Source organism: Pteropus medius, unplaced genomic scaffold, assembly GCF_902729225.1.
Source record: "Pteropus medius unplaced genomic scaffold, Ma_sr-lr_union100, whole genome shotgun sequence".
Lineage (NCBI taxonomy): Eukaryota > Metazoa > Chordata > Mammalia > Chiroptera > Pteropodidae > Pteropus > Pteropus medius.
The window spans coordinates 4,266,432-4,292,469 of NW_024350923.1; the positions used below are offsets into that span (position 1 = coordinate 4,266,432).

Consider the following 26,038-nt stretch of genomic DNA (forward strand, 5'->3'; position numbering starts at 1 on the left):
TGGTCTCATAGGTCTGTTTCTCTACAAAGCAGTTCATCTGCCCCTCCAGGGCTCTTTCCAAGTGGTCAGCCCGTACATTCGGTCCTCAGAACCCCCTCCCGTGGCTGCCTTTGGGCCCCTTCTCCCCCTCAGTGACCACCTTCTCAATGCCCTTCATCTCCTAAGGAGGGCGATAGACCGCAGCCAAGTCACAAGTCTCAGCCGACTATTCCTTTATCTCCAACACGAGACAGCAGATTAGTTGGTAAGAAACAAAACTCATATTGGGCTGCAAGTGAATGGGATAGATGCTGTTTGAGGGGTGACCGAAGCTCAAATCCTAGTTTCATAATCTATTAGCTAAATGACTTTAGACAAATTACTTAGAGCTCTATTCTCGTTTCCTCATCTGTAAAATGGGGATATTAAACACCCTTATGAGGTTGTGGGAAAGGATAAGAGACAGCGAAGGTGAGAGGCTTGGCTGCAGCAGCAGTGATCGGTAACTACAGGTTACTTAGGACATGTGGCATGTCATGGCACTAGGGAAGAGCCGCTGGGTAAGTAAATGGGCTAGCTGCTCCCAGGTAATACATGGGCATTTGACAAGGTCCTCCTGGAAATGGTGCCTTTAGTGAAGGAAGTAACACATGATGGTGATGTCAATCAGTTGACATGTATTTTAAAGACTTAATTACCTGCCCAATCACTGTGCTAACACGTATTGGAACTATAAAAGATCTAACTTGGCTCCTGCCCTTATGGAGCCTGTGCTCTATCTGGGAAGGGAAGACCAGCTTATCTGAAACCACAGGGCACAACAGCATGCACATGCACTCAGAGGTACGGACAAGTGGACGAGCCACTCCCAAGGGAGGGGCGGAGTGTAGGCACAGGAGCTATTGGACTGGCTTGTAGGTAGGGCAAGCCAGGCTCTGATGAATGTCCCTGAGTCACCCGGCCCAAGTTGGAGGGGTTCAGGCTCTTTAGGCAGGGACATTTGCCCAGGCATGGCCGGGGGCACCTGCGGGCCCTGCCTCCTGCCTAACAAGACAGAAAGGAGAGAGCATGTGGGCTGTCTCCATCCAGGGGCAAAATGAGTAGCAGCCTGTTACATGTAAGGCACCAAGCAAAAGGCTGTAGAGAAAAATGTGTCCCACACTACAGTACTGTGAACTTCTTGGCAGATTCCGAGTCTTCTCCATCTGTTTATCTCAGCACCCGCTCAAGCGCCAGCCCCCAAAAAGGTGTTCAATTAGTGTGTTGAACAAAATAATCTGGAAAAGGGACTAGGACCTCCCTCCCCGCAAATGCTAGAATCCAAGGGAGAATTTGATTAAGTGCAGAAAGACCCAGGGAAAATACTGTGGAAGTCGAGGAAGGAGTGATTGCATCCAGCTGGGTGAGGGCTCTGCTGGTCTGGGGGCCCCAGAGGGGCGGCAGTGAAGTCTGGAGTCACCACCGCATTTCCAGTGCCTTGCGCACGGTTAAGTGCTTGTGCATAAATGCACAAGGTGGGATTTGACACCATTCTTGGAGGATGGGCAGGACGAGGGAGAGTTAAGCGTGTCTGTCTCCTGTTTAAGCAGGTAGTATCTTAAGCGCAGGCTCCCTGATTTATTCATCTTTGTATTCCTATAGCATTTTAGCACAGCACACGCACAGAGAAAAGTTCTCGACGATTTGATTTAAACTTACTTAAAGTGTGTCCAGACAATAGTGTATTAGAAGTCAGGAGAAGAGAGTTTTAAGGAGGCAGCTGATCGACAACGTCAGATGCCATAGAAGAATTGAGAGAATAGTATGGGGAAAGTCCCCTGGCTCTGGTAATCAGAAAGTCACAGGTGACCTTTGCAAGAGCAGCTGAGAGGCAGATACCAAACCGTGAGATTAAAGAAGAGGGTGAGAAGAAAGTAGAAAGGGTGGATATATTCCCTCAGGATTTTGATGGCAAAGGGAATCAATGTCTAGAGGGGGTAGCGGGAGCACAGAAGGTTCTTCGGTTAGTTGGTTTGCTGTTGTTTTCAAACAAAAGAGATCTAAACATGTCCGTGCCACATGAGGGGTGGCTGTTGGAGCACAATGAAGAGACTTCGGGAATGGAATCAGGGACAAGCAGAGGAGAATCAAAAGGGTTGCTGGGCAGCCACATGCAACCAGGTGACATCGGCAAACACAACTCTGTTGTCAACGGACCCGTTTGGCATGGATCGTGACATTCCTTAGCAAGCCGGAGATGCCCAGAAGTGGGGGCAGAGTGGAGAAAGGGCATTTGCCAAGGCTGAGGACTGGCAAGGCAAGAATGACAGTGAACCGTGGGGCAAGAGACTCTAGGGGCTTAGAGATCCTACTGTTGACTGGCTGTGAGCCGCAGTGCAGAGGGGGATGGGAGGCAGTGACCGGGAGAAGGGTGGGCAAGCGCTGGACTTCACCCTGGCGAAGGATGCAGAGGGGTGCACCCTAAGGAGTAAGGCGGGGAGGCGGACCCAGAAGAGAGCCCAGAGGGGCAGTGAGTTCTCGAACTCTCCCCCAAATAGCTCCCTACTGATAGTGTTGCAGTGTGAGCCCCTCCCATGGATTTTGGCACTGTGGACCATGGGGCAGGTAGCTCCTGGCAAATGACAGGTCCTGAGGCTTTTCTGTGAGTGAGTTTGTCATTGCTTCTCCATCCACAGCTATCTCAGGAGAGGTGATGAGTTTTTGCTGGTTATCTTAGGTTCCACCTCTTAAGTACAGTCTTACGGTCAGGGGCCCATGCATCCAGAGGTCAGCCTAAGAACGTGGACTACCTGAGTCATGTGGGGAGGACGTCGTCTCTAGAAGTCATGTTCCCAGTAAGGCTGGGAAGAGTGAGCGAGAGGGAGGGAAGGCCCTTCTCCCTGCCACTTCCAGACAGCACAGAGTGGGTTAGAAATCTCATTGTCATCTTGGGTACCTGGTCACGCACCTGTGATTGAGAGGATGTGCACAGGATGGAGACGTGTCACTTAGAGGAGGCACTTCCATGGGGGGTAGGAGTGGGTTCAGAATGGGCTCTGACGTGGGGTGGCAAAAAGGTAGTCACACCTGGCCAGCTGCTCGCTTTTGCAAAGACTCGCCCAACATCCTCGCCCAACATCCAGGACTTATGGGCCCCCTCTGTATATGAGAAGTCTCCCCACCACCGCCTCTCTCTCTCTCCTTCTCTCTCTCTCTCTCTCTGTCTCTCTCTCGCACACACACGCGCATGCACGCAGGATCACAGCCACCCCAAATGGGAAAGGGCCAAAGGGGAGACCCTATTCCTCTTAAACTAGAGGGCAATGGCCAGTGACCCAGGCCTGGCTGAGTGCTCTCATGGGTGGCTCCCTTTCAGCTCCCCCCTCTTCTCTGGAGCCACAACTGTCCCTGCCTTTGTCCCTTCAATTCTTGAGCTCCCTGACTCAGCCTGGTTCCCCCAATTTCCCAGCAGCGGACAAAGCCCTTGTCAGTGGGGTGGGGGCGGGGGCAGTCAGAGAATACTGTGAGCTTTAGAACCAGAGATCTAGCCCTTTCCTCATCTCAACCTTCAGGGTCCCTTTGCCGCCTTAGTTCAGAGGTCACCTCCAGGCCCCTCCTCAGCTTGCCCTGATCTCCAAGGCCTGGCTGATGGGTGGAAACTAACTAAAACCTTCCTCCCAGCTGGACAAAGTCTGACACCTGGTGGCCAAGGTGAGGAATGGCCAGAGGGCCCCTTTTCAGAACACCAAGCCAGGATGGCCAAGGGGAAGTAGTGGGAGGTTTAGAACGGGTGGTGGGGACAGGACAAAAGACATATCCAGTGGCAGAAAGACTCAGACCCAGGAGAACCTTTGCCTTCCACCAGGCCCCTGCCCCTAAGCCCGCTAGGTCAGAGAACATGGAGCAGCGAGAGGCGGGGGTCTGTGAGGGTCGCGAGGGACTAAGAGCTGCTGCCTGAAAGAATCTGGCCCGCAGGATGGGGAACGAGGCCCAGGGTGTTTGTGTATGGCTGCCCAGAATCCGCAGCTCAGGGTGGGTGGCAGGGCCTGAGGGCCTGAGGAGGGGGGTGCTGGGGAGAGGGAAGGAGAGCGGGCAACGCCCGTAGCCCGCTGGGCCCCAGGCAGCTGCTTCCCTCCCTCCACCTGTCCCCACCTTCCCACTTCTAGCTGGCTCTGCCTACAAGCTCCATCATGAGCTGGGGGAGGGGAAGGGGCTCTCAGGGCACATGCGCGGTGCCGAGGCCCCCATCCTGCAGCATTGTCTGAGCTAAGCCAGGCCTAATCCCCCTTCCCCGTGGAGCAGTCCCTGGTGGGCCTCAGCCCTCAGGGAGGTTCTGGGCTCTTGTTCCAGTTCTTTTCTCTCCTTTTCTCTTGAGTTCCCCCAAGGCTTTGGTCTTGGCCATAAAGCAAGGACCTTGAGTGTTTCCAGGCCAAGGTGCAAAGCTCAGTCCTATCACCAGCCTCTATGGGTCAGGGCAGACACAGGATCCTGGGGCTGGGTCTCAGGAAAGTCCCTGAAGAGGAGAGAACTTAGTTTCCAACTCAGATCTTTGGCTCAGCCCTCGAGCCTGAAGCCTGAACTGGGACAGCCCCCAGGATAACAGTTTGGGGATGACCAGAAGGCTGCCTGAGCAGGGCAGGGGTTCCAGGACTAAGGTGACAGGGGCCAGGCAAGGGTGCGGAAGTAAAGAAGGAAATGACCCATGGGTGGGCAGCACACTTAGGGAGCCAGATGCCAAGAAAGGGAAGAATGCCGACTGGTCAGAGATGGTTCTAAACCCCGGATGCCAACACCTCTGAGCCTTGGGGCCCGAGCCCACTGCTGGCCGACCGGGAGAGGAGCACAGCGCTGCCAGTGGAGCGTTCCCGTGACGCTGGGCCAGAACGTCAAATCCAAGATGCCTGCACTGGAGCCGACTGCCCCGACTCTCTTTCTGGGGGCTGGGGGAGACAGGCTAGTGGGGCCTGGGCTAGGCAGAGCTGGGGGCAGTCAGCAGGGACAGTTCAGACAGTGCTCACAGAGCAGGTCGGGGTGCCAGAGGGGAGAGGCAATAGGCTCAGGCAGCAGAGGGAGCACTGTGGCCGCCCAGCGGCACACCCCATTTCACGCTCCCTGGGCGGTGGAAGGGCCCCACGGCTATCAGCTTTCAGGGATGGGAGGGACCAGGAATAAGGAGGGGTCTGCCCCACCCAGGGGGCTCAGGAGGTAGGTGCCACACACCTCTGGGAACGCCCTGGGGAGGGGTGGTCAGCCCCATACAGCCTGGACACCACCGCTCTGTAGAGCAGACCGCTTAGTGCCTGACTGGACCCCACACCTAGGCCCTTCCCGGGCCTGGTGGAGAGGGCCTCCCTGCTTCCCGCCCAGCACAGCAGGGCTCCGTCCCCCTCAGTGTGGGCCCCACTTAGTCCAGGAGGCAGATAGGGGGATTAGATCAGGCCCAGCCCAAACAATGAAGCAGGGAAGGGCCCTCCAGCTCTGTGCAGCCGCCCAGGGGCTCAGCTCCCCTACTCAGCCCTCCTCAAGAAGCACCGGGGACAGCCAGGTGGGAGGAGGTCCCTGACGACATGGCCTGCTCCTTCCCTTTGGTGGTCCCCTCTCACGGGTGTTCTCCAACCTCGTGCCCACCCTCCTCCTATCCCTGAGCACCCAGACTCCAGGGCAGTGGGAGAAGGGGAAGGCAGGAGCCTCCGAGCAGGCCCTTGGGCTCCTGGTGGGAAGAACCGGATGGGATCTCAAGAGGCAGATTAGAGCTGGGCCGTCCCTGTGCGGATTCCCAGACTCCCACTGGCCAGCACTTCTCTTGCTGCCAGGAAGTTGGTGAGGGGGAAGTGGGTGTAGGGGTGAGTCAGCTATGATAGGAGCCCAAGGGACAAAGGTCATGGGCAGAGAATTGAGACACTGTTTACTCAGCCTGCCTCCTCCAGGAGGTCTTCCAGGGCTATGCCAGCTCAAGGTCCAGCCATCTCTGACCCCGCCCTTCCCCTTCTCTTGTTGGTTAGGAATTTTATCTTTGTACTGACAGCGTGTATGTCCTATCTGCCTGCCCTATTAGCCTGGGAGCTCCTGGGGGACATGCAGGGGCTGTGGTTGAATTGGAGCCCCACAGTGCCTGTGAGTAGTAGCACTTACTCTGTTCCAGAATCATTTTATATCTATTCTAGTTGAGTGAGTCTGTGGGAAAGAGCTTAGAACAGAATTTGGCACACTGTAAATGCCATATAAGCGTTAGGTTTATTGTTGGTGTTTTCTGCTCACACTCACATTACTGTGAGACAGACAGGGCCGATTTTGCTATGAAGAACTGGGGATCCAAACACACTCTGGTCTCCTGCTCAGTGTGGAATCTTCCTGACTCAAAAGGCAGGCAGGGGCTGGCTGTGGGACCCCAGGAGAGCCGACAAGGCAAACGCTTGCCTGGACTAAGAGTGGTTAGTATCTCTGGGCGCAAACGGTGAGAAAGAAGCTTTCGAAACCCATGGGCTCCTCCAGTCAGCTCTCCTGGGGCCAGTGAGGATGGGGTGGGAGCAGGGAAGGGGGCTGGAGCAGCCCAAACTCTCTTCGGACCTCCAGACCTGCCCCCACAGTGTTCTGTGGCCAAGAGGGGTGCGGGGGGTGGGGAGTGGAAGGCTCCTGGGCTCCTGGGGAGTTACAAACCGGCCACGGGGATTAGTGAGGCTGAAAAGAACATTTGCCTAGGAAGGGAAAACGGGAAGTGAGAGGCTGAGGATAACGCTCTGTAAGTCCCCAGAGACCCACTGCAGGCCAATGTGGGGGTGGGGTGGGGGGGCGGGGGCGCGGGCAGGAGGCGGTGGTGCAGTCTGGGGCATTTTGACAGGTCCCCACCCCAGCCTCACCCCTTCTCCCCCAGAACACAGCTGCAGCTACTACCCCGCCCCCTCTGACTGCGCTGCCTGCCATTGGCTGGAGCCAGGCCCCGCCCTACGGAGGCGGCCAGCCATTGGCTTAGGTCTTTGATGTTTGCGCACTTGTGGGCAGGGGGACAGGCCAGTCCCTGGAACCTGCGGACTTCCTCTCTGCTTGTGTCTGGGTCATCCTGTCTGCCTGTTGCTGGCCCCGGGCTCGCTCTCTGGCCCCAGCCCTCTCTCTCTCTCTCTCTCAGCAGCTGTCTCTCTTGTGCCCGCTGGCTTCTCTCCTTCCCCGCAGTTGCCTCCTTCTCCGCCTGCCTGGGTGGCCGCCATGGGCCGGAAGCGGTTCATTACTGATGCCTTCCCTGTAGTGAAGAGGAGGGAGGGCCCCGCTGGACACTGCAAGGGGAAGCTGGCACCAGAGCTAGGTCTCTGAGGTGGGGCGGGGGGGAAGCGGGAGGAGTGGATGCCAAGGGACATGGGACGTGGGCAGACGTGGGCAATGCAAGGGGTCAGTGAAGTATGTCGTCTACTTCCTACACTAGGCCTGGCAGCAGAAGGCAGAGGCAGAGGAGTGACAAGGGCTGGGGAGCAGTGGGACAGCTGTGAGGTGAGGGGCAGGGGACCAGCCCTGAATGGCACAGGCCCGGGCAGGCCTGAAGAGCAGCTTGTCATTGCAGGGGAAGAGCCCCAGCCCCTGAGCGTGGAGGAAGTGGAGCTGGAGCTGCTGAGGCAGTTTGACCTGGCCTGGCAGTATGGGCCCTGCACAGGTGAGAACCCTCTCAGGCCCCAGGGACACATTCTGGAGCCAGTCCTGTCACCTACATGTCTCTGAAATGCCCCGAGGCCCTGCCTGACCCTCTTGGGCGCTGTCCCCGGAGATGGGAGTGTAGCGGTCCCAACACGCCCCTCCACACACATTCTCTAGCCCGACTCTTCGCTGCCCCCTGTGAGACTCCACTGTCTTCTTCCCACCCCGGCAGGGATCACACGGCTGCAGCGCTGGCAGCGGGCAGAGCAGATGGGCTTGGAGCCTCCCCCAGAAGTACGCCAGGTGCTGCAAACCCACCCTGGAGATCCCCGCTTCCAGTACAGGTCAGAGACAGGCCAGGGAGGGCTTTCGGGGAGCCAGGGCCTTCTCCAGGCACCACCAGCCCGGTGGCCCTGGGTAAGGACGCCCCTGACCTGAGGGAGAAATGGATGCAGGCTTGGGGGTCTTTGCTGAGCAGGCAAGAAAATTCTATGAGGTGCCTGGCTCGGGAGGGCAGAAGGTTGCTTTCATCGTATCTCTTAGCTAACGGTGGGGGAAGCGTGCACACAGGCCCACGGGACTATTTAGTACTGAAGGGCTGGCCAAGAACTGGTGCTAGTGAAATCAGATCGAGGGACTTCACAGACTTCCTCTGGTTTCTCTCGCCCCTCCCACCCTGGTTTGCACAGCCTCTGGCATCTCTATCCCCTCTGAGATACCACCTAAGACCTCCAGCCCACTGCGTGAGAGCCTCGGGATGTGAGTGAGAGCCAGTTGCTGCCCATCAGCTCAGCTCTGCTGTGGAGAGCGTCTGGCAGGAAGGAGTCGCACAGGGAAGGAGAGAGGCTGAATCTGGAGGTCTCCAGCTCTCCATCTAACCAGCAGGCTCCCGGAGCCCCTCTGGGAGCCCCTCTGAGAACCGATGAGTGCCTTCTGCATGAGAAGTGATCCCTGAGGGCAAGGACCTGGCTGGGACCTTTTGATGCCTGCCGCATGCCTCCCTGACCTAAACTGCAGTCCTAGGGATGGTGTAGCAACTTAGGCACAGCCATGGCACAGCAGGCTCGGTCAGATACACTCCTACCCAAGGCTGGGAATCTGAGGGCAGAACTGGCTAAGCTCACAGAGCCAGGGGTTCACTAAAGCTTATCAATAAAGAACAGAGCCTAGAAGCCTGAACACCAGTCCCTTAATGTGACCTTGAGTGGGCTAAGAGCACCCAGCAAGCTGATAGTTGGGAGAAAGCCAGCACCATGCCGTTTTTGCAAGGTGCATGCGCCTCTGCCACTGCCTAACCTTAGACCTGAGAGGGAGAAATAAAGACACCTTAAGACCATGGGACAAGTCCTGACAAGAGCCGAGCAGCCTCTGGCGCCCCCTGGTGGCATATGGGGAAACCACTCTTTAGTTACCCTCACCAGCCAGAGAAAACCTATCAGACCAGCCACCAAGCCTTCCCCGTGTTCCCCAGCTCACGAAAATGGGTCCTTAGTCAGGGGAGCATCCATGAGGCCCATGGATGGCAAAGTCCAGAAAGACTTACACATTCCCAGCAGGCACCTCTGCTTCCCACATGGCATCTAAAGCAGGGGTTGGGGGAGGGTTTCAAATCACAGGACCTGCTCAGAGATGGCCCCCATCTGAGGGGATTTGGTAGCAAACTGGATGGTGCTGGGGATGGAGGAGAACTGGCTGGAGCTAGAAACGATGTTTAGGGGGCCCTGGGACGGTCTGGCATGGAGACCGGAATCAGTACTTCTCACATGGTGTCACCTTCATTTGCTGAATGAGCCCTCCATCCGGGGCAGACAGAGACAGAGAGCACTTGGACTCCTCCTAGAGAGTGGCCAAGTGGTCTTTTTAGCCTCCATTTTACTGAGTACTGATCATGTCTCAAGGACTTTGAATGGTATAGCTCTATCCTCCCTTAGAAGTCTTCTAGGGAGATTCTACAGAGAGGGAACGGAAGTCCAGGAAGGTTGTGCCAAGGTGCCTGGCAGCACCAGCAGGGCCGGGGCGGGGCGGAGGCTGGGTCCATGCACACCAGGCTCTTCCCGTCCGCACCACGCCCTGCTCGTCCGCCAAGCATCTGCAGGTCCTCTTGAGTGTTTTTAGTGGTGAGGAGGTGGACAAAAACAAACATGTAAATACTATGTCAGCTGGTGGTCAGTGGTCAGCAAAGAGAGTGCCAGAGAGGCTGGTCAGGGCAGGCTCTCTGACAGGGCGGCCTTCAAGCAGAGAGCCGAAGGACATATGGGAGCAAGCCTGTCACCTATGTGAGCACTCCAGAAAGAAGGAACCACAAGCACACCCTCCCCGGGGCAGGAGGGTCTCCAGCCTGGTCAGAGGGCAGAGGGAGCGAGGGGAGTGTGGGGGAAATGAGGCCAAAGAGGCAGCAGGTTGGCCCCATAGGGCCTTGCAGGCCAGGACAGGAATCTGGATTTTATTCTGAGAGGAAGACATTGGTGGGTTTGAAGCCAATAAATGACATAATCAAGCATGTTCTGAAAACATTACTCTGGCTGTTGGAGAACAGTTTGTGGGGTTGGGGGAAGAAAAGGCAAAACCACTCAGGAGGCTATTGGGTCGACCTCCTGAGAGGTGATGGTGATTTGGACCAGGGTGGGGAGATAGAGGTGGTAAGAAGTAGCCAGATTCTGTATTTTGAAGGAACTGACTGACAGGATTTGCCGATCAGCTGACTGTAGGGTGAGAGAGAGAGAGAGAGAGAGAGAGAGCGCGCGCGCGACAAGCCAAGGATAACTCCAAAGGTTTTGGCTTCAGCAACTGGAAGAACAGAGTTCCCATTACTGAGATGGGAAAGATTGTGGGACAGGCAGGGTGGGGTGGGAATCAAGAGCTCACATTTGACGTCTGTGACACATCCAAGCGGAGATGGGGAGTAGGCAGTGGATACGCAAGTCTGGAGTTCCAGGAAGAGCTCTGGATTTGAGATCTAAGTTTGGGTGTCTTTTAGATGGCATTTAAGACCATCACTGTGAATGAGATTACCTGAGTGAGTACAAGAAGTGGTCCAGGGACAGCCCCGGGGCCTTCTGTGCTTAGAGGCCAGGAGAAGAGGACATGCAGCAAAAGAAACAGGAGGGGCAAGACTGGAGGACAATCAGGCGAGGGTGGGGCCTGGGAGGCCTGGGAGGCCTGGGCAGAAGGCGTTTCTAGGTTTCATATGGTAAAGAAGCCTGAGAACAGCACACTGGACTTGGCAACGTAGAGGTCACCGGAGAAGAGCAGCTTCCATGGGGATAAGATGGGGATAAGAATGTCCTGGGGTGATGGGGATAAGAATGTCCTGGGGTGGGCTCAGAGGGAATGGCGGTAGAAGTGTAAACAAAGAGCACGCCAATTCTTTAGGGACTTTTGACTGTAAAGGGAGCAGAGAAATAGAATGGTAACTAGAAGGGTGTGGGACTAAGTGAGGCATTTTTATTGTCTTGTTTTAGATAGAGTGATGTTACAGCATGATTACATGGTGAAGACAGTGAGCCAGTAGGGAGGGCACTGGGGAGGCAGTTGGGCGATGGAGGTCTTTGTGAAGGTGGGAGGGGCCGGGACTAGTACAGAGGAAGAGGACGGCCTCCCACAGGTGCCTCCGATAGGAGCATCCACTGTGGCAGGAAGGGAGGCAGAAGCTGCGGGTCTAGACGCAGGGAGTGGGGATATAGTTGGGGGTGGAACATTCGAGAATTAGACGTTTGCTGAGAGCCTGGTATGGCCGGGAGGGATCTGATGTTTACTAAGTGCCACCTGTGTCGTAGGCCGAATGCTTATCTAGTTGACTCCCCAGAACGACGTCATTAGGTAGGTATTATTCATGCTTCACAGATGAGGAAACTGAGGCTGAGAGGAAAAGTGACTTGCTCAATCAGTAAACTTCAGGGTCTAATTCACGCCCAGGTCTGTCTTCCACTCTACTACCCTACACCTGCACCCCACCCGCACCTGTGCTCCGGGTGCTTAGGATGATGTTGAAGAGATCAGACCTACCCATGTGGAAAGTTAATAAAACTGTAATACAAGAGCTACGTCTGGGCAACTAAAAGTGGTGTGGACATGAGTTCTCGGGATGGACAGACCGCCATGTGTTCAGGGGCCCTGAGCACAAGGACTGCCACCTCCACTGCACTGGGACTACCCCTGCCTTAGCTGATCCTCGCCTTGCCCCTTCTACCCGCCATGCCCCTGCCCCTCAGACCTCTCCACTGCGGAATGAATGCACACTCCGCCCTAGGGCCGGTGGGGGGCGGGGGCCAAGACACCTCCACTCTGAATACTCTCAGTAGTTGTGTGTTTGATCTCAAAAACCTTTGGTCAGTTTCACATTCTCCTCCATGACACGTCTGGATATAAAAATGAATGAACTTACTTATCAAGTAAAATGAACCCTCCACGTGTGCCATGTGTGCCATGTGTGGCCTATGGCGGCTTCATGTGCCCTGACACACCCACCACCATCCAGCCCAGGCTGAGCAGCATTGCAGAAAGCACCAGATGAGTGTTCACTGGAAGGAAGAGGACGGTAAGTGGCCCTGGACGGGTACCGGCCAGCAGAGAAGAGCATCCTGGACTGAGAGACTGAGCTGAGCAAAGGCAACAGGGAGAGGTGGATATGTGCACCCAGGGGAGAGGTGTGCAGCCCGCAGCAGTCACTCTGTTCAAATCAGTGCAAGTCTACGGCCATGCCACCCTGAACACGCCCGATCTCGTCTGATCTCGGAAGCTAAGCAGGGTCACGCACAGTTAGTACTTGGATGGGAGACCACCTAGGAAGACCGGGTGCTGTAGGCATAAAAAAAAAAAAAAAAATCAGTGCAATAACAAACTAGCACATTGGTGCTTACTATGTACCCAACACTGTTCTAAGTGTCTTTTATCCTCGTGGCAACCCTAGAAATGATTATACTTTTTTTATAAAGCAATTTTAAAGAGGAAAGTCAGACACAGAGAGGTTAAGTACTTGCCTTGGGTCACCCAGCATATGTCAAGAAGTGTCATATGGTCCCAGAGTCTGGCTTCGGAGCCTACACCCATATCATGTGGGATGATGCCAGTGACACAGGCTGGGACCAAACACAGGGTCTTGAGCCTGAGGAGTTTGGACTTATCTATGGTGATGAAAGCTCCTGAAAGTTTTTGAGCAGGAGAGAAAGAGGATTAACATAATCGTTCTGGAGAATCTGTCTGGCCAACTATGAAAGAAAGACTAAAGGAAGAAGAAACTGGCAGGCCGGAAAACCAAGTGGGAAGCTATTAAATATTCAAGACATGGGTGCTGGGACCCTGGATTAGCAGACAGAACGGAAAAGACAAAGAACCGTATAAGAGATTTGCAAAGGAAGTTGGCAAGACTTGTGTTTGGGAAGGGAAGAATGGGAGGAGGCGTTGAACATGACTCAGCTTTTGAGCTTGGGTGGGTGAGACAATGCTGATGCCATGGGTGGAGAAATGGAGACGGAGGCTCGATTTCATGCATGTTTAGTTTGAGATGACAGCAGGTCACCCAGATGGAAATGTCTAGTAGGCAATGGAAACCAAGTGGTCACGTCTAGCAGTGAGGTCTGGGGAGAGCGGTATCCAGGGGACAGAGGGGAATCGATCACCGGCACAGAACTGACACTTGACCCATGAGCATGACAAGTTCCTTCAGAGCGTAAAGGGAGACGGGAGAGGGTGCAAAGGCAGGACCAAGGAGGGCGCTTGGGAAAATTCTCTCCAGAAGGTGGAGAACCAGCAAATGAGAGGGGACAGTGTCAGAGTGGCAGAGGAGTCGAGGTAGAGCAGCGTCCAGGAGGTTCTCGAGAACTTCATGAGCAGTAGCGGCTGCCCAGATATCAAAGGTGTCATTAGGAGGACATGGAAATGCCACAGGATGGCTTGCCCTAATCCTGTCTCCACATTTCCTGCTTCCCACTGTCCCCGTTTTGTAGTTCTCTCTGGCATCCCCAGCTGTCATAGTAACTACCAGGGCCACACCGATTCATTCTTTATTGACTCAGGTGTGGCAATATTTATCCACCCTCAAACTCAGACGAACTCACTAAGTATCGTGAAGGCTTAAGGAGCCAATTTACCAAGAAACTCAAGTAAACAAAGGAAGGGAACACATCTGAATGGGTCTAGAAGTAGATCAAAGCCACAGCGGCTCCATGCAAGGCGACTCTGGATTACCACCACCTCTAGGACGGACGGGATTCTCAGCACGCTTGCCAGTTTCCTCTGCAGGCAGGTCTCCCGTTCAACCACTTTGGTCCTAAACTAGCAAACAACGACTTTGTGCTAGTTGTGGGAAATGCGAGTGATTAGAACCCCATCCCAAGCTCCAAGAGCTTCCCGGGATGGGAGAGAGAGCGAACGCTGTCACATGACCAGTGTGAACTTGACACTGTAGGAACTCAGATTTGAAGAACGAGTGGGGGTTCCCACAAGGTGGCCAGGTGATGCGGACTATGTGTTGAGTCCTGGGTCCTTCCGAACCTTCCTTTGAAGGCAAAGACATTTCCTAGAAACCTCCGCTGGGGTGGACGCCTCCTCCACCTCGCTGGAAGGTTCTGATGGCTCCTCCTTCCTACAAGTCCTACCCTTGACTTCATGCTGTTTCTCTCTGTGCCACCTTCCCTAAGAAGAGTTACGGCTCCTTCCTCCGCTCCCCACGGTAATCTCCGTACGTTTTATCATCGCACATCACGTTGCTACAACAATACATTTCACTGTCTCTACTGCTAAAGTACTTTCTCCTTTCTGTGTGTCCCTAGCACAGGGCCGGCTACACAGTAAGCACTCAAGCGGACAGAACCTTCCCACTTCACTCACACCTACTGTTCGGTCTGTTGCACCTGTCCAGCCCATGAGACTCATTTAGCTACCAATTATGAAGGCCAGTCCCAAACTCCAGTGAAATCTGGTCTCTAAGTCAGTTCTCCTGGGGGTTGTTTGGCCTGGGGAGCAGGAGCCATCTTTCCCTAGAGCCTTCTCAGCAAGGAAGGCATCGAAGCTGTCAAGTTCAGAAGCAGGCTCCTTTTCATTTCCTGCTCCGAAGCCTGTGGCCCACTGGGCCAGCCTGCCGAGTGCTCATCTGAGGTCCTCTCAGATGTAGAGCAGCCACGATCATCACACCCAGCGTGCAGAGGGCTGTCCTGCCACTTCCCAGCATGCCTTCCCGGAGCATGGCTGCCCAGGCCCCTACTGTTACAGCCCCACAGTGATGGGCTGTAAACTGATACAGCTCCAGCTTCGTTAAAAAAAAAAAAAAAAAAAAGGCACTATTTATCAAAATTACAAAGGTAGAGATCCCTTTCAGTCCATATTTAGAAATTTATCCTACAGATACACTTGAGTGTGTAAAATAACATATGTAAGGGACCAGTAAAATAAGTTCTAGTGCATAATGGATACTGTACTGTGAAAAAGTTCACGGAAGCTTTTTACGTGTCAGTATACATAGGATGATCTCTAAAACAGATAGTTAAGTGGGGAAAAAAGGATCGATGAACGGTGTATATGATATGCTACAGTTTAGATAAAAATATGTGTGTGTATTCACACATATTATGCATGTGCTATCTCTGAAAGGATACCCAAGAAATTGATAGCATTAGTTGCTTTTGAGAGGAAGGTAACTTGGCTTGGAAATAAGAATGAGGGGACATTTTTTGTTAAATGGTACTTTTGGATTTTGAACTGTGACACTACGTTATCTATTGAATCAATCAGTCAGGAAGAAAGTCTTACCGTGTCCATGTTGATGCATTTAACAGATAGTAAAAATAATAGAAACAATTCCACTAGGGTAAGAGGGTTATTGTGTCATGCACTGTCGTGGCTTTGTGGATGTCCCTGGACTCAGGGCGCCACACTCTTTTCACTACATGCCACTGGGAGAGAAGGGTCTTCTACCTGTCCTTACAGGGGGTCCTGGCTGTGGGGAGTCCAGGACTTGCTCTCTGTAGTAGGTGCACCTCTCTTTCATGAGATCTCTGCTAGGCGCCTGGCATTGCCCCACACTCTAACAAGAGTTAACTCGTCACGGCAACAGGTTTCACCAGAGTCCAGAGTAGGTCTGGAATGACCAGGTCATTCCTTATTGACTTACCAAGTGCACATTGGCAACCTGCTTGCATAAGTAGAGTGTAGAATGTACAGCCTCGGTCCCTAGCCTTGAAGAGTTTTCAGTCCACCCTTACATATCTGAAAAGATGCCCAACTTCACTACAAATAAGATGCAAAAGCTAAAAAACTTGGACAGTAAAGTCTGATGGCAAAGCTTGGGGAAACACACAAAAGCGATGGAGGGAAATCTGGTAGACTGACTAATACAGTGACACAGCATTTACCCTCTGGCCCAGCAATCCCACCTCTAGGAATTTACCCCAAACTTTCACTTTCACAACTACTCAGCTCTGCCACTGTGGCGTGAAACCAGCCATTGACGATAAGTAAACAAATAGGTAGGCATGGCCGCATTTGGCCCAGGGTGGGCAAGACTTGGGCAGGCTGTAGTTTGCCAGCCCCTGCCCTGGGTCATGGCCTTTCCGGTCTCAGCCCAATACTCAGAGTATTAGCGATGAGTTTCCACTCTGGCTAGATTCGGATTCAGCAGCCCTCAACTCGGACCTCTGCCTTATCAGCTCGGAAGAACTGTTGTGCTCTGCATGGGCTCCACCTCTGTGCCGGAGTCAGCAGACTGTCCCCAGGCAAAGGTGCAGGGTATACGCGGGGCCCACCGCAAGCATGTTCCTGCCCTCAGTACTCACAGTCCTGCTTACTGTTTGAAGCCTATTAAGAGTTGCCCCATATACATTTCCCAGTTTTATAGTTATTTATAATAAGAAGATTCTGATGTAGTCAGAAGCAGAGTCCTAGAATTCAATGATTAATAAAGAGTTTTCATTCTCTGTCCATTGACAAGGCTGAGAAACAATAAGGCAATGAGCGTATCGAGAACCTAGGGCTGTTTCTGAATATCTCTTCCCACTTAAAGAAACTAGAGATCTATGGACAAATGGCTGATTCCATGTTTAGGACAGGCAATGCTACGAGCATCTGGAACATTATCCTGTGCTAGAAAGTAACGAAGTGCTCAGACACTAACAGGAACGTGACACAAGGACTTGGGGCCAGCTTGAAGGCGCTCTTGCTAGCCAAATATAGAAAAATTTGAGCATCTAAAACAATAATGACGGTAATGGCTTAGAACACACTGAATAAAAAAAGAATAATCTATAGAGATACTGAAAAATGGGACAAGAGAAAATTCTTTACCGAAGAATAATAGTGTATTAAATGTATACTAAATGTAGAAAGGATGATATAATTTTAAAAACATAATGAGGTAAATTAGGCAAAGATCATTACTTGATGCTGAAACCAACAACTAACAGGTTGTTGGAGACAAGATATCACACTGTCTCCACTTGCCACTCAACGGATCACTTATGACTTCGAAGGGCAAAGGACTCCTTGACAATGGGGAGATCTAGCAGATACCATCTTAACCAAGTACTCGAATTCAGCATCAACAATAATGGGATAAAACAATGTTAAGTGACCGAAGTAATGCAACAGAAAGAACATGTCACTTACAGAATATTCTTACAAAAGGTTTAACCTAAATCTAATTGTGAAGAAACATTCAAACAAATCCAAATTGAGAGGTCTTCCACACTATGACTAGCTTGGATTCTTCAGAAATGTCAATATTATGAAAAACAAAAGGGCAGGAGGACTATTCCACGTTAAGAAGAACTAAGAAACATGGCAACCAAATGCAGTCTGTGATCCCTGATTGGATCCTGAATCAAATTTTTTTAAGAAGCTGTAATGGAAAATGTAGGGGTATTTGGAGAAATGTAATTATGGTCTGTAGTCTAGATAATAATATTGCGTCGTTGTGAAATTTCTTGGTCGCTATGGAAAACAGTTTGGCGGTTCCTCAGAAAGTTAAACACAGACTTACCACATGATCCTGCAGCTCTACTTTTAGGTACAGACCCAAAAGGACTGAAAGCAGGGACTCAAACAGATGCTTCTACACTTATGCTCACAGCATCATTTTTCACAAAAGCCAAAAGATGGAAACAACCCAAGTGTCCATCAACAGATGGATGGCTAAACAAAATGTGATGTACACATACGACGGAATACTATTCATCTTTAAAAAGGAATGAAATTCTGATACATGCTACGTGGACGAACCTTGAAGACATTATGCTAAGTGAAATAAACCAGACACAAAAGGACAAATATTGTGTGATTTCACTTATATAAAGTCCCTAGAATAGACAAATTCATAAAGACAGAAAGTAGAATACAGGGATAGTTAATTGGTACAGAGTTTCTATTTATGATGATGAAAAACTTCTATAAATAGATAGTGGTGATGGTTGTACAACATTGTGAGTGTACTTAATGCCACAATTATACACTTAAAATGGTTATAGAAGATAATGTCCTTTATAAAGGTGCTTATATAGGATAATGTCCTTATTATTAGGAGATATGGACCAAAGTATTTAGGGGTGAAGTGTCTTAAGAGCTTACACCTTATTTTCAGTGGATTCAGAAAAAAGAAGAAAAAAAAGAGAGAAATGTGACAAGTGGTGAATCTAAACGTAGGATATATGTGTTCACCGTACTATTCTTTCAACTTTCTGTGGGTCTGAAATTTTTCAAACTAAAAAGGTGCTCACCGTGAGCATGAGCAAAGGCGAAGAGATAAAAGGATGGAAAAGGTATTTCAAGGAAGAGTTAGCAGTCCAGTTCGATTTGAGTGAAAGATGCGTACTAGGATGCTCTGGGAGCTAAAGCCAGGAGGCAGGCTGGCGCTGGGATGGGAAAGGCCCTGAGCAGAACAGTCTGTACTGCGCTTGGCAGTCAACAGGAGGACCACGCAAAGCAATGAACCTGGGAGTAACGTGTGAAATGAGGCTGAACTTCAAAAGATTAATCTAGTCATGATGTCGTGGGCAGACTAAAGGATGTGTGTGAGCAGCTCGGAGGCTATTGCAGTAGCCCAGGCACGGGAGCAGGGACTCGGGCTAAGTGAAGACGTAGGGATAAAAGGTGGCTGTTTTGTGAAGGGCCTTTGGTGTTTCATAACTAACAAAATGTGGAAAGTGAGAGTTATCGCCCTGAGGTTTACACCTGGGTGTAGGACAGAGGAAATGGGAAAGTCAGCAGAGAGGCTGCTTTGCAGCTCAAGATTCAGAGAGATGAACTGTAAGAAAAAAGAATAGGTTTAGTTTTATGCCAGCCTTCCTGTCAAATGGATCCATCACAGGCCCTCAGGCTCTCAGACAGGGACCAGTGAGATACAGACTTCTCTTTCCGAGGCCAGGTCCCCATCAGAGCAGCTTTGCCTGGCCTCGCAACTCCTCCTGGAGACCAGAAGGCCTTTAGAGCTAGCGGTACCTCCAGTCCTTCTCTGGCAGGGTCCCTTCAACCTGATTCCTTCCCATTTAGCTTGCACGTAGTTCTGTCTTCCTGCCATAACCTCCTCTCTCATCGGAGTCCTTTTCCCTTTGTAAGAGAGGAATCAGAGGGACGTGCCCAGAAGCACAGGTCTTGCAGCGTGCAGGCCAAGATGGGCATTCCTGAGCTCAGCCGAGGTAGGCAAGGGGTGGAGGGAAAGGGGGGAGAGATGAAAGAGCAAGGCGGAGGGGCAGGCAGAGGCTGCATTGGGGTGCGGGGTGGGGCAGCAGGGGCTGCCTGCTGCTGACCTGGCTGCAGAGAGCATCTGGCCATGCTCTAGCCAGCCCCACCCGCCAGACGGGCTCTCCAGCAGCACTCACTGCCCGACAGCCTGGCGTCCCACTGATCCCGGCATAATTCCACCTGTTGCCCCAAAGCACTTACTCTATTCCCATGGCATTCCACCTGCCTCTCCTAGGTTCTCAGTCCTGTGTAGAAAATAAAAGCTTGAAGTTGGCAGGAGTGTGGTCATTCTGATGAGGCAGAGTCCAGCCTAGCACAGGAACATTTGGGACACTGAGACGATCGGGTTTTGGACAGGGCTGGGGGAGGCATCTCACTGAGCCAACAGTGAGGGTGGGAGCTGTGGAGAAGGTCTCTTGAGGCCTTCATGAAATGCGAGTCAGTCTGCCAGACCAAGAGAAGAGTTGCCCAGCAGTGTGTGTCGCCTGGGGAGAGAGGCGGCTGCTGTCCTGGGCACACCTGCCTAGCTCCAAGCCTTCTCAGGCCACATGAAGATAAATTGCGTATATAGATTATAATCAACTCCATCTCCTCACCCCAGCCTCCAGGGCATCCTCCTTCACCCAGCCTGTTGCCCACCTGCCGATTACATCTAGGTCGAGTGAGGCCAGCATGCGGGGCGTTGCTTTAGTTCAGGCTTGTTCCATGAGCCCCTCCCTGCCACACCCACCTCCTCACCTTTACCTCTGAGGCTCACTGAGCTTTTGCCGGGGGTGCCAGTGGGGTGCGGTGTGCCATTACTACCCAGGCTAGGGAATCCCACTGGGAAAACTTTGTCAACTTGCCTCCTTACCCAGTGGGAAAATAGCTTTCATATTCTTGGTCCTCTAGCCCGGATACAGAGTCCCCTAAAGTGTCCCAGCTACCCAGGGTGGCTGCCTTGGAGAGGGTGAACCTGGCTGAGTGAAGGGAGGCACACCAGTCTCTGATGGGACCTGCCACCATGGGAACACGTCAGTGTCTAGCTAGTGCTTGCAAGTGAGAGACTAGCCAAATGTGTCTGATGACAGAGGGAAGCCGAGCTGGGCTGGAGAACTGAGGTAATTCTGACTGGAGAGAGAAGGAAGGAGAGTCTTGGTCTAACTCCAGAATAGCCTAAGACTGTGGCCTCATCAGTAGGCAGATGGCACACCTTCAGTGACAGCCGAGGCAGTGAAAAGGTCACTGGTCTCAGTGCTACCATTTGGCCCTTTGACTCATAATGTAAGAACTCAGATCCCTCAGATGGAAAAGTGAAAGTTGTAACACAAGACGTTCTAGTTGTTGTAATTGTAGAGGGTCATCAGGCCCCTTGACGTAGGCCTCCATGGCAGGCGCTGAGCAGCTGTAGCCTCTGCTCAAGTGCCAGGTCTGGAATTATTCAGGCTTCTCATGGCACTTAGCTGCACAGGAATCTTGACACACCTGGCAGGCACCTACCTGCAGCCAGTGGAGTGGGAGCAAACTGGAGAGGCAGGTCGGAGAGGAAGAGCAGGGATCCGGGCTGGTAGCAGAGACTGTCAAAAGGATGGTGAAACAGCATGGGTCGCATCACCAGGAAAGGGGGATTTGTGGCCCCCAGAAGTCCCGTACCATCCCACATCTGGGGACAAAATTGGCAGTCAGTTGTGCCCCATCCCATCTTCAGTCACGCCAACTTAACCTCTTCCCAGCTTCCTCATTCTGAGGATACTGCACCCTCCGTGAGCAACAGAGGATCCCAGCGGAAGTCTACGTAGGACTAAGGAGGGTTTTCCCTGTCTTCAAGCCATTCCCCCTTTCAGTCTTCTCTGCTTTGCCCTCCTCAAGTGACATCTCCACCCCAGGTCCTAAGGTAGTTCTCCGCTCCCGGGATCATTGGACAACTGCTCTGAGTGGTCTGTTTCTGTGCTAGCTGCTGGCACAGGTTGAGCCCTAGGCAGCACTGGATTCTTCCAGGCCGCGCCCAGAAGTCATCCTGAAGATGGTGCTGCTGAAGCCAGCTTCATTCTTCTGCAGCAGCTGCAGGTCTTGGCGACCTGTTGTCATGGTGGACATAGTTTCCCAGTCCAGGCGGGTCACAGATGGGAGAAAAATGTCTCTGGGGAGGAGTGAGCCATAGAAAAAGAAGAGCCAGGAATAGACACGAGTGCCATGAGAGCTAAAGGAATGTCCATCACTGGTCCTCAAGGCTGCTTCGTGATCCCCTGCTGCAGCTTCCTCCCCTCGGGGTTGTACAGCTCGTTTCCATGGAAGGGGGTTCACAAGCTCTCCCACCCATTTGCAAAACCCTGTTCGCTCTTCTCCCAACTGGCTGGTTCTGTCCTAAATATGCCAACGACATGGCCCTTACCCCACAATCATCTGCCTGGTCACATGCTTCCCCTACAAGAGTGGCTGTAAGAGGGTGTGTGAGCCTGAGGGTGATCTAGAGACTGCATCTCGGCTCCTCTCGGCGAGAGACATGTAGGCCCTGTTCCTTCACTGACAGTTATTAACGATGTGCCGTCCATGTGCCAAACTGGGAATAAAACACTGGCCAAAACGCAGCCCCTGCCTCCTAGGAGCTCACCACGTAGTCAGGGCGACAGACATTTGCCCTCTAGGTCTCAGGGCTGTGGGGAGGGCACCCAGAATATCTTTTCCCTGCTTCTTGGCATGTCCACATTCCCCATGTCCTTCAAGGCCCAGCTCAAATGCTGTCTCCTCCTTGATGCTCTCGTTATGTAGCCACTGAGCTCTGGTCTCTGCTGCTTCTGAATGAATGTTCACAGCACAGTTACTTGTATCTCTCTCATGAACTCATCACTTTCTGCTTGTATTAGATGTGTTTTGTATGCATGGTTGGTCTTCTCTATTAGACTCTACGTTTCTTGAGGGCAAAGCTTGTCTTATACAATTCTGTATCCCTCAGAGTACCCCACAAGTACCATGCACATAATAGGTGTTCAAAAAAATACTCGTATTTCCACATTAGGATGCACGTTGGATGAATGAAGCCTTGTTTGTGGAGCTACTGGGAGTTCCCAGATTTAAAACAAACATTTTTATCACTAACTTAAAACTCCTATTAGGATTTTCCCAATTAACATGAAGCTCGAACTCAATGCAAGTAGCATAGAATTCTTAAGTATTTTGTTTAACTGTGTGCAACCACTTATGTTTTGTTATAATATTATATAAAGATTATAATTCAGTATTCAGTTGTGTCTGTATCGTGATATATAAATGCTCACATCCTCTAGGAATGTCGAGGAAGGGGAAGCATCTTCTGCACTAGTGGTGTTGGGCTTTGCACCCTCCCTAGATGCTGTGTGGTAATGTTAAAACACAGTCTACAGCTGAAGGGAGGAGATAAACCAGCCAGAAGCAGCCAGTCTTGGGTTAGAAGACCCAGGCTTCTCCCATTAGAATCAGCCTACAAAATCATCCCACTTAGGAGAATGGATTTCTTGGGGTGGTTCCATAGAGTAGTGGTTACCACATCTGCTTTACGTGCAGAATGTCCTGGGTTCACTCCCCAACGGGGTGCGATGCCTGGGTGTGTCTCAGGAGCGCGTAGGAGGAGACGCCCCGACATCAGAGACCCAGTTCTTAAGGTAACATCCGTGTGGAAGGGGGCGGCGGGGTGGGGCGCGGTAGGGAATAAAAAATAAATAAATAAAAAAGAATAGATTTGCCCAGAGATAAAATTACTTCAAAAATCAGGAAAAGGTCTCTCACAGTGGCTAAGGAACATCTTTTAAAGTATCAGAAATGATGGCTGGGACTTAGGATAACGCTTACTAGGCGCAGGCCCCTGGCTAAACTTACACATGAATTGTCTTATTTAATTTTCAAAACCCTGAAGTGGTACTTTTATGACCTCCAGTGTGTAAACAAGGAAACTGAGGTTCAATAGATGTAATAGCTTTGCCCAAAGTCACATACCCAAGTTGCTCTAACTCTAGATCCTGAGCTGAATTTTTGCTCAAACCATCCAGTTCCCTTTCTTGCTTCTTGCACTTGGTGTGCAGTGAGGGGCAATGAACCCATATCCGCTAGAAGAGACCTTAGGGATCATCTGCGTCAACCTCCTTACTCTAGAGAGGAGAGAGAAGGGGACTTGTCCCTCGGACCACACAGAGCCAGGGAATGCTCTGCAACGGAATCGCAACGAGCACTAGAATTCCAGCCCAAGCCCCGTTTTACAAGAAGCCCAGGAGGGTGAGGCCCCAGGCGCGCTTGTTGCCGTGCTCGCGGCTACCTGCACGTTCGCCCGCGGCGCCCGGCCCCCGCCCGGGGAGTACCTGTCAGCGGCGCGCGGGCCCTCGGCCGGGGGCGACAAGGCGCTGACGCGGAGCAAGCGGGGCTAGCGCGCGCGGGCCGGAGACGGACACTGCCTGGCCTCGCCGGGCCCCTTCGCCTCAGAGCGCGGAGGCCCCAGCAGCGCGCGGACGCCGGGACGCCGAAGAGAGCTGGGGAGCGCCGGTCCCGGGAGGCAGGGCCGCCTGGCCTCCTCCCCTCGAGCCCCTTACTTTGTCCCCTCAACCGGCGGCAGACCGCGCCCTAGCGCCAGGGAACCTGAAAAGGAGCAACAGCTTGGGCTCAACAGTTCAGCGGTGGGGACTCTGAGGGGCGAGGTTCCCATGGAAACGAGAGGAGGCTCTTTGCGCCTGCGCGGACGCGCTGGGCACTCTGGGAAATGTGGTTTCCGGGCCGTCACCCGGTGGCGAGGGGAACGAACGCAAGATGGCGCGCGAGCGTCGCGGTCGGTTGAGTGCCGCTGGGTACCACGGCCCCAGCCCCACGGCGCCTTGCGGGCGCAGGAGAGGCCGCGGAGGCCTGAAAGGTAGTTTCTCTTGGCAGCCGCGGCTCTGAAGCGTCTGCAGGGAGCAGCGGCGGGGGCGCGGTCTCTTTGGCATGTTCGGTTATGTCTTTTGAAAACTTGTCTCGACTAGGGGCCGCCCTGGCTCCGGGCCTGTCCCAGGCAGAGCAGAGCCGGGCCAACGGAGGAAGAACGTTCTGAAGGTGGGAGCTGGCCCGGGAGAGTCCGGCTGCGCGAAGGACGTGAGCGCCTTGTCGCACAAGTGTTCAAGTCGGGGCTCCCGAGAGGTTCCTGTACCAGGTGGGAGTTGGATTGGGACTCCGTGAGCATGGGTCGTCCCGACCGTCCCTCCCTCTCGGGAGCTCCCAGGGCTTCCGGACCCCTGGCCTGCCTCCCTAGGGCAGAGCTGTGAACTCTCCACTCCCGAGTTAGGTCTCTGGACTGAGATCTAGAAACCTAGGATCTGCTTCAGGCTCCATCAGAGACTCAGTTACTTCTCTGGGCCTCCTTTCCTTATTTCTAAAACTGGCGATTATAATGCCTGCACTTTCTCCTCTGGGAGTGTTGCAGGCTTCATATGAGATGTCATTGATGTGTAGGCTGAGCAGTCCTTTATGGGCATAAACAGTCGTTCCCATTTGCTGTATATTGGTGCAACTTCTTGGAAGGAAATTAGGCAATGTCTTTTAAAATTAAAAAAAGCACATAACTTTTGCCTCAGCAATTCTAGAAATATGTCCTACAGATTTAGTGGCCACGTATGCACAGAAAGTATATATACAAGGGTACTTACTTGGAATGGAAAAAAATACGTAAACAACCCAAATGTTCATTGGTAGATGAACACTGAAGTAAAGGTGGATTCCATAAAATAGATTGTGTGGTTATTTTAAAAATAAGGCAAAGCAGCAGCTCCCCTTGCTCAAATAAATGGTTTTTATTCTTAAAAGAAAAATAAGGTAGAGCTTTTTGTACTGATGTGCAACTCTGTGATATGGAAAATTTTCAAAGTGCAGAATAGTATGTTAATGCTATAATTTAATATATATTTTTAAGAATACACAAGTATATTTGATGATATAAGCATGGTATGTCTTTGGAGGGACTCAAGAAGCTGCTAACAATGGTTGCCTATGAAGGACTGGAGGACTGGATCCAAGAGTGACAGATTCCTCATATCTTTTTTTTAAACTACTTTTTTTGCCCCGTTAGCAATTTACATGAGTTTGTATATACACATAGTTCTTAATCATTTGTCTGCATTTTTTATGGTTTCCCCTCCAGTTTTTGTTCTCACACGTGCTGAATTCTCACTTCTCAAGAGCCCTCCATAGATTCTGGTGGCCACTGCGGCTCTGCGGTTAATAATGGGCCCACCTTCCTGGCTTCCCTCCTGACACTGTCACCCAACTTGCCCCCAGCCCCAGCCCAGGGGGCAGTCGTGGGGGAGGGGGAATCGTGGTTGGTTGCAGAATGGCAGGCAGCCCCCAGTGTTCGTTCGGCAGGATGGACCAGCCAAGTGGATCAAGAATCAGAGCTAGTCTGTATCCCATCTTGTGACGGATACAAATGATTATTCTTCTGGAGAGCATGTCGAGGCTGAATTCTATCCAGGTATAATGACGTGTATTGTTAAATATCAAAGTGGGAGGGGCCGTGTGCAGGGATTTCCTGGTCTAATCCCTTTGTTTTACACAAAGAAACAGAGACTCAAGGCGAAGTAACTTGTAAGTGGTGACCGCGGGGCTAGAACCCAAGTCTCCGGCCCCTTGATGCTCTAGGGTTAGAACACCAAGGTGTGAATGAGAGATTCACTCTTGAAAGTGAGAGTGAGGTCTCAATCAATGAGCACCTTTGGTGCCAGCTGCTACCTCTGCGGCCTGCTTTAAGGGAAGGCGTTGCATACCCCCCCGCCCCCCACCAACCAAAGCGGTGTGTTATAGGGCCGAAAATGTGATCTTGGGAAGA

General features: G+C 52.1%; 1 protein-coding gene, 2 long non-coding RNA genes and 1 pseudogene across 6 annotated transcripts; 3 read left to right on the top strand and 1 right to left on the bottom strand.

Moving 5' to 3' along the window:
• Positions 1-271: 271 nt before the first annotated feature.
• LOC120584767 (uncharacterized) lies at positions 272-23,922 on the bottom strand. Of its 4 annotated transcripts, XR_005648134.1 has the most exons (4): positions 23,553-23,922; positions 20,725-20,887; positions 19,447-19,490; positions 11,001-12,375 (listed from the first exon to the last, which is right to left on the bottom strand). It is a non-coding gene; the product is annotated as an uncharacterized LOC120584767 (long non-coding RNA). The 4 variants fall into 4 exon arrangements; XR_005648133.1 differs by lacking the exons at positions 11,001-12,375; positions 19,447-19,490 and adding an exon at positions 272-2,926 and having other exon boundaries at positions 23,553-23,921; XR_005648132.1 differs by lacking the exon at positions 19,447-19,490 and having other exon boundaries at positions 23,553-23,895.
• POLD4 (DNA polymerase delta 4, accessory subunit) lies at positions 6,936-10,089 on the top strand. Its single transcript, XM_039840721.1, has 4 exons — positions 6,936-7,255; positions 7,508-7,597; positions 7,811-7,922; positions 8,268-10,089. Exons 1-4 carry the CDS (start codon positions 7,159-7,161, stop codon positions 8,290-8,292), a joined length of 324 nt encoding a protein of 107 aa, XP_039696655.1. The 5' UTR covers positions 6,936-7,158; the 3' UTR covers positions 8,293-10,089.
• Positions 12,266-12,384, top strand: LOC120584898 (uncharacterized; annotated as a pseudogene).
• LOC120584769 (uncharacterized) lies at positions 23,896-25,025 on the top strand. The gene is made up of 2 exons (XR_005648136.1): positions 23,896-24,094; positions 24,204-25,025. It is a non-coding gene; the product is annotated as an uncharacterized LOC120584769 (long non-coding RNA).
• Positions 25,026-26,038: the final 1,013 nt, after the last annotated feature.